This window comes from Scylla paramamosain, chromosome 34, assembly GCF_035594125.1.
Source record: "Scylla paramamosain isolate STU-SP2022 chromosome 34, ASM3559412v1, whole genome shotgun sequence".
NCBI classification, from domain to species: Eukaryota; Metazoa; Arthropoda; class Malacostraca; order Decapoda; family Portunidae; genus Scylla; species Scylla paramamosain.
This window is the reverse complement of record NC_087184.1, coordinates 10,090,220-10,097,719: the sequence shown is the minus strand read 5'-3', so window position 1 is coordinate 10,097,719 and position 7,500 is coordinate 10,090,220. Positions and strand designations below refer to the sequence as shown.

The 7,500-nt window shown below is 40.6% G+C and overlaps 2 protein-coding genes and 1 pseudogene across 3 annotated transcripts in view; all 3 read right to left on the bottom strand.

The window, feature by feature from the left end:
• LOC135089926 (actin, muscle-like) overlaps positions 1 to 423 on the bottom strand; it is a 4,161-nt gene extending 3,738 nt beyond the window's left edge. The window contains exon 1 of one of the 2 annotated variants that reach the window (XM_063986114.1): positions 283 to 423. The gene's annotated coding sequence lies outside the window, so the exon portion shown is untranslated. The remainder of the gene's footprint in view (positions 1 to 282) is intronic. The other variant, XM_063986115.1, reaches the window with a different exon arrangement.
• A 2,242-nt stretch (positions 424 to 2,665) lies between these two features.
• LOC135089928 (actin, muscle-like) lies at positions 2,666 to 5,577 on the bottom strand (annotated as a pseudogene).
• Positions 5,578 to 7,110: 1,533 nt separating this feature from the next.
• The window catches only part of LOC135089932 (actin, muscle-like), a 1,626-nt gene continuing 1,236 nt past the window's right edge, over positions 7,111 to 7,500 (bottom strand). Inside the window, exon 2 of the mRNA XM_063986122.1 lies at positions 7,111 to 7,500. This exon is cut by the window's right edge and continues 826 nt beyond it. Coding sequence (XP_063842192.1) covers positions 7,152 to 7,500 — 349 coding nt within the window. The 3' untranslated portion in view covers positions 7,111 to 7,151.

Here is a 7,500-nt window from a genome sequence, read left to right as displayed (position 1 = left end):
TAAAATACTATATGAATAAAAAAAATCTAAATTCAATTAATTTAAGTGGCAATGTTTGTAAATTTCTACAAATAAATGTTACCGTGAGAAATCTATTCAAATTTAGCGTTATGTACATTCTCTCCAAAAATAGAAAATGACCCATGATAAAAAGCATCATCTTGCGCACTGTCGCCAACACACGTGGGTCGGGTTGTTCTTCTGAAATAGGCTTGTGGTTAGGCGTGTCACTGTCTTGTATCACGTGTCACCAACTTCAACACAGAGACTCGCAGAACTCACCACTGCAAATTGCAAAACTTTCAGCCTTAGACAGACGCACCTCCCGTCACTCGACTCCGGACCTCGCCGACCTACTGGTGCCCTCACCACTCCGTCACCGATTAATATAATATCTAAAGCTGTTGACGCTTCCATATATGTACATTCGGTATCTGGATCGGTGCCAAGACCTCTGAGTTGACGATTGGCTGCCAAGATCCCTTGGTGATGTGCGCGGGACTTGAAGCAAAAGAGTACAGTCACGGCGAGTTTTGTCAGGACGCTCGTATGTCCGGGGAAGCAAAGGTGAGTCTAAGTTGCTCTCCTGAAGACGTCAGCGAGCGGTCAAGACAGAGCATTTGGCAGAGATAATGAGGGATGACGGCGAAAACAGGACCCCAGCCAAAACTGTGGGCTAACTAACGGGAAGATAATCTAAGATGAAAAAATTATTTCTGCCATCACTGGCGTATCTATACCTGTCCTAGTTACCTGGCCCTTCCGGACAGCCTTGCAAAGAACCAGTTGATATTTTCATCCTTCCCTTCAGGTCTTGTATAAGTTGAAAGCAAGATTGTCAAAATTCACACTTAAACTCTGAATACACAACGGGGAAAAAAAAAAAAAATTGCACCTTTGTATTCAGTACAGAGAAATGATAAGTCTGGTCACATATCTGTCTAAAAGACGCTGCAACGATCCCTTCACATACCGTCATTTTAAGCTAATACAAATTCAAATCATAGTATAAGGAAAAGGAAAGTACAAAAAAAAAAAGAAAAAAGTAGGCACTAAAATCTTCCAAAGTAAGAACGTATCTATTTAGTTTATAAGGTGCATGAAAGAGAAACTTTCTGAAACAGTTAACAATACAGCTTGAAAGGAAACAAAGTCCTAACTACTATATTTTTAGTTGGCCAATGATTCCAATCCAACACCTTTAAATTGTGAGCCAAGCGCGCTAACCACTTATATAATCGGGTAGCACTTTTTTCCGACCCAAAACCCAGTACGACAGACACCGAGGTAACAAAGCTAAGGGTATGCGGAGAACCCTTATCCCCTTGCCGAGGATCAAATCCATGACATGTCGGTTGTGAGATGAGGAAGCAATCAATTACGTTCTAAACAAATCCTTGTTGTTCAATATAGGATTTTATTGATTTTCTTGTGTCTAGTACACTGAAATTTTATGATAATCTTATCCAAAGTTGTAGCTTACAAAATGCTAGCCTTTGTATTACTTTCTGGTTACTAATGTTTGCTACTAATTATTATTCAAAAGGGAGTTTTTTCATTCATGCGTTTTCTATATGTTCATCAGTATAGTTTTTTTTATTTTACAGTGCCACTAGTTCAAATATTCAGTAGCTCACACTGAAAGCTGCAGAAACAAACAGCGATGTAAGGTTCTCAGGTCTATATCTCGCCATTTTTTAAATTATAGTTAAAACATAAAAAAAATAGAGTAAATAAAAGTTTACTATTCCTTACCCTCCCTTATTCCCAATGTAAACTATAAAACACACTACAACACATCTCATCAGTCTTTCCATCACACAAGAATAGTGGCGATAAAACAATTATTGTCGGTGCCTGATATTCTGTCTCAGAGCTGTTGAGATATTGCTGCACTAACTGTCTATCACCTGTTTAAATGAGACAAATGAACACCAAAAACATCACTTCCAGGATATGAATCTTTTCTTCATTAATTGGTTGACCATTTCCAAGAGATTTTAGGGCTAAAAAGGTACGGACCCCAACTTGGTTTTCTCAATAAATTCTGAACTTTTGAATGAAAGTAGCAAAATCTTTGAGTTACTTTAAAATTTTTCTACTATTCTGAAAGTGTAAACAAAAATTTTTGAATTGAGGGGGCGCATGTGTGCGTGAGTGTTTCCAAGAGGTGTGTGTGTGTGTGTGTGTGTGTGTGTGTGTGTGTGTGTGTGTGTGTGTGTGTGTGTGTGTGTGTGTGTGTGTGTGTGTGTGCGTGCGTGTGTGTGTGTGTGTGTGCGTGCGTGTGTGTGTGCGTGTGTGTGTGTGTGTGTTTGTGTGTGTGTGTGTGTGTGTGTGTGTGTGTGAGAGAGAGAGAGAGAGAGAGAGAGAGAGAGAGAGAGAGAGAGAGAGAGAGAGAGAGAGAGAGAGAGAGAGAGAGAGAGAGAGAGAGAGAGAGAGAGAGAGAGAGAGAGAGAGAGAGAGAGTGTGTGTGTGTGTGTGTGTGTGTGTGTGTGTGTGTGTGTGTGTGTGTGTGTGTGTGTGTGTGTGTGTGTGTGTGTGATAAATTCGATGGTAAATAAATAAAAAAAAATTTTCACACCAAAATATCACTTCTTCAACAAACAGTCTTACTTTGTTATTCCTTATGATACAGTCTCGTATACGTGGTCAATAAGCAGCTATGTAATCAATATTTTTATTAAGAAACCCATATTTCGCTTCCTCAAACAATGTTATATTATTGCGTAGTTCTTACATTATGGACTATACACGTCCAATATGAAACCAGTAAAAACCGAATTACTAAGCCAATTAATGTCGCTGTTACAGAAAAAAAAAAAATACAGAAAAAGTGTAAATGGAGAGCAAGCCAAAACAAGTTGTTGGCGTATAGCAAAGCGTGAAGGTATACATACGAGTGTTGTAGCTTTAATTCAACTAACATTCACTTATGGGTTCATGTTATCTTTTGAATATAATTTACAACCACATCTCCACTCGTTTCTACATGGCAAATAACAGAGAGAATGCAACAAATCAACAGAGTTTTATTAATCAACAAATCAAGTGGATCAAGAAATGTTCAAAGAAGAATTAGAAACATTTTCGGTGGACAATTCCAGGACCAGATTCTTCATACTCTTCCTTGGTGATCCACATGGACTGGAAGGTAGAAAGAGAGGCCAGGATAGATCCACCGATCCAGACGGAATACTTGCGCTCAGGGGGAGCAATGATCTTGATTTTGATTGTAGAAGGAGCCAAAGTGGTGATTTCCTTTTGCATGCGATCAGCAATACCAGGGTACATGGTGGTGCCGCCAGACATGACAGTGTTAGCATAGAGATCCTTCCTGATGTCCACGTCGCACTTCATGATAGAGTTGTAAACGGTCTCATGAACGCCACAAGACTCCATGCCCAAGAAAGAAGGCTGGAACATTGCCTCAGGAGCACGGAAGCGCTCATTACCAATAGTGATGATCTGTCCGTCGGGCAACTCATATGATTTTTCCAGTGATGTCGTGGCAGCAGCTTGAGCCATTTCACTCTCAAAGTCAAGAGCGACATAGCAAAGTTTCTCCTTAACGTCACGAACGATTTCTCGCTCAGCCGTGGTGGTGAAGGAGTAGCCGCGCTCAGTCATGATCTTCATGAGATAGGCTGTCAGGTCACGGCCAGCCAAGTCAAGACGCATGATGGCGTGAGGAAGAGCGTAACCTTCATAGATGGGGACAGTGTGAGATACACCATCGCCAGAGTCCAGCACGATGCCAGTAGTACGGCCTGAGGCGTACAGGGACAGTACAGCCTGGATGGCCACGTACATGGCGGGGCAGCTGAAGGTTTCGAACATGATCTGAGTCATCTTCTCACGGTTGGCCTTGGGGTTGAGGGGAGCCTCAGTCAGCAGTGTGGGGGGACTCCTCAGGGGCAACGCGAAGCTCGTTGTAGAAGGTGTGGTGCCAGATCTTCTCCATGTCGTCCCAGTTGGTGATGATGCCGTGTTCGATGGGGTACTTGAGAGTCAGGATACCTCGCTTGCTCTGGGCCTCGTCGCCGACGTAGGCATCCTTCTGACCCATGCCCACCATCACACCCTGGTGACGAGGGCGGCCAACAATAGAGGGGAAAACGGCTCGGGGAGCGTCATCGCCGGCGAAACCAGCTTTGCAGAGGCCGGAGCCGTTGTCACAGACCAGCGCAGTTGCGTCCTCGTCACACATGATGTTAAGTTGTACTTATCTGCAAAAAATATATTCAATGAATTTCACAAGCAAACTTTGCCTTTTCTTTAATTTTATGTTTCTTTTTTTTTTTTTTAAGACAGTGATTTTCTCCATGACAATATTTAATTGCATTTAATTTTCGAACAGCCATACTAGTTATTATTTTAAAATTATGTACCTGAAGTCTAAACAAATCTTCAAGAAACTAATGATGATGATGATGATGATGATGATGATGATGATGATGATGACGATGATGATGATGATGATGAGGAAGAGGAGGAGGAGGAGGAGGAGGAGGAGGAGGAGGAGGAGGAGGAGGAGGAGGAGAAGGGAGGAGGAGGAGGACTAATAGAAGATATATGAAAATGTAATTGCAAAAACAACTGTAACATTAGCAGCAACAATATCAGCAGAGTTAAAGAGTAATGCTAGTGGTTGTATAGTAGTAGTAGTAGTAGTAGTAGTAGTAGTAGTAGTAGTAGTAGTAGTAGTAGTAGTAGTAGTAGTAGTAGTAGTAGTAGCAGTAGTAGTAGTAGTAGTAGTAGTAGTAGTAGTAGTAGTAGTAGTAGTAGTAGTAGTAGTAGTAGTAGCAGCAGCAGCAGCAGCAGTAGTAGTAGTAGTAGTAGTAGTAGTAGTAGTAGTAGTAGTAGTAGTAGTAGTAGTAGTAGTAGTAGTAGTAGTAGTTGTTGTTGTTGTTGTTGTTTTTGTTGTTATTTTGTTGTTGTTGATGTTGTTGTTGTTGTTGTTATTGTTGTTGTTGTTGCTGAGGATGATGGTGCAGTAGTAGATTGTCATCTTTGTAGTTAAGTGACTCTCATTACTGATAATACGTAATATATATAAAAAAATATATATATAAAAAAAGAAAACATCGCATACAAATAAAGCGGAAATTCATTTAGTGGACTGCTAACAAATAAACAAAAAATAGTGAGCTTCCCCCCAGTATTACATTACTTAAAATTTAAACTGAAAATAGATTACAACCGGCAGAAAAAAAAAAAAAAAAACTTGATCCTCTCAGAAAACAATTAACGTTTGCTGTCATAACACGGTAATTAATTTTCTTAATAACGATGTCCACGATGTCACTGCCAGTAACACACGACAACGTATTTCATCAGCAAGAGAGATGGCTCACTGATCACTACACGAGATAAAAAAACAAAACAAAAAAAAAAGTATTACACTGCAGTAAATCACAGTACCTTTTTTATGAGATGGAAGCAAAGAGAAGGAGGGAGAGGTGATCCACGAACACCCAACGCGGTCTGGTACTCCGACCGACCTTCCCGAGCCGCAGCGACTGACAGCGTGGTGCGTCCGTCCCCTACGTAATGTGACCGCTGCTCGTATATATAGTGTCTTCTGGCGACCAGCATATGACTATTTGAGGAAAGTGATCCAATACTCCGTGTCACTGAGGGTGCAAATCGTATCTGCATTTCTCTCTACCGTACAGGGGATTCATTTGGAGAAGGCACCATATACAGATTTGATGAAGGAACGATTCTGAAGATGCAAACGATGATGTTCGTGCCTTGCCGCCACACCATCCCACTACGCCGCCCAAGGAAGAGCTGGTGATGATTCCTTGAGCTCATTGCCAAGGCATCCCATGTAAGAGACTTGTTGTCACCTGTGGTGTACACCCAGAAATCGAAAAGACCTTAAAGAAAACCTAAACTGGTAGTTAAACAACTGAAGATGCCCAGGCTAGAACACTAAATATGAATAATGTAATACTTAAATATCTATTTAAGAGAGGGGTGGAAAAATGAAAACAAGCCAAAGAAGGAAAAAAAATTTCTATTGTCTACTGGTTGTGAATAATATTTCTTGTGTTGAGTTTTAATGAACGTCTCAGGTATTTCTCCATAGAAATATAAAGGATTGGTGTTACTTTTCAGTGGCCTAAGCAACAAGTTTTCACGTACTACATGCAGCTTAAGACGCCTCTCTCACTGCTAATGACAAGCTTTATCTTACACATATGAAGAAATTACAAAGCTATTTTGAGGTGAAAATTAATCTTACTTCCAAAGGGAGCAATTCTTTTTTATTCCTTTTATTATTAATTCTGATCTCTGTTTGAATAAGGCTCCTGAGACGAAGATGAGTCTGTATCTTATTGTTCTTTTCCGTATCTCATTCATATTTCATGTTCACAGTAGCCGGTCTGGTCACCTGGTGTAGAGTGTCTCTACTAAAAATAACTCCCAAACCCCGGTGACTCAGTCTGACAATGGGTGTTGTGATATGACGCTCGGCACCAGCAGTGGCTGAGGCTCGATGGATGTGGCCTCACTCCCTCACACTAACACGTGGCCAGAAAAGGGCATGCCACAGCCGTTGGTAGCTCATAAATCCTTCAAGAAAATATTCAAGAAATTTTATTTCAAGATTTCGAGATGGTGACGTCGTCTGCCACACAAATATATTTTCATTACAATATCAGACTATTTACATATGAAAGAAATTCAGGGTAGTGGTGGAGAAGAGACACTCTGTGGAGGGTATGTCAGCAATGACATTTACAGTTCTTCATCTGTCACAGCAGCATCACCATAATATAAAAATTATAAGCTATGTTCTTGCGGTGAATTCAGCATTTTTTTTTTTTTCGATTTAAACCATGATAGCTTTTCCCGAAAGGTCAAGACCTACTTTCCTGCTATCATTGTACGTGATTTTTGTTTTTTTGACGAAAACCTAAGGGATACCAACAATCTGCTGCCTTATCCATGCATGCATGCAAATATTTTATTCATAATACATCTACCTGAACATAATAATGACCACTGCTTCATAAAGACTGTGTTCAAGGTTGAAAATGAGTAATGATAAAAACATGTATGTATTATTTTATAAAACAGAACAACAGGCATTACAAAGAATTGTGAAAGAGAGAAATTTACAATAAAGCAAACTTCATTAACTAAAAACATTTTCGATGTACAATTCCAGGACCAGACTCCTCATATTCTTCTTTGGAAATCCACATGGCCTGGAAGGTGGACAGCGAAGCCAGGATGGAGCCGCCAATCCAGACTGAGTACTTGCGCTCTGGAGGAGCGATAATCTTGATTTTGATTGTAGAAGGAGCTAAAGAAGTTATTTCCTTCTGCATGCGGTCAGCAATACCGGGATACATGGTGGTGCCGCCAGACATAACGGTATTAGCGTAGAGATCCTTTCTGATGTCCACGTCACACTTCATGATAGATTGATAGACAGTCTCGTGAACACCTGAAGATTCCATACCCAAGAAGGAAGGCTGGAAGAGA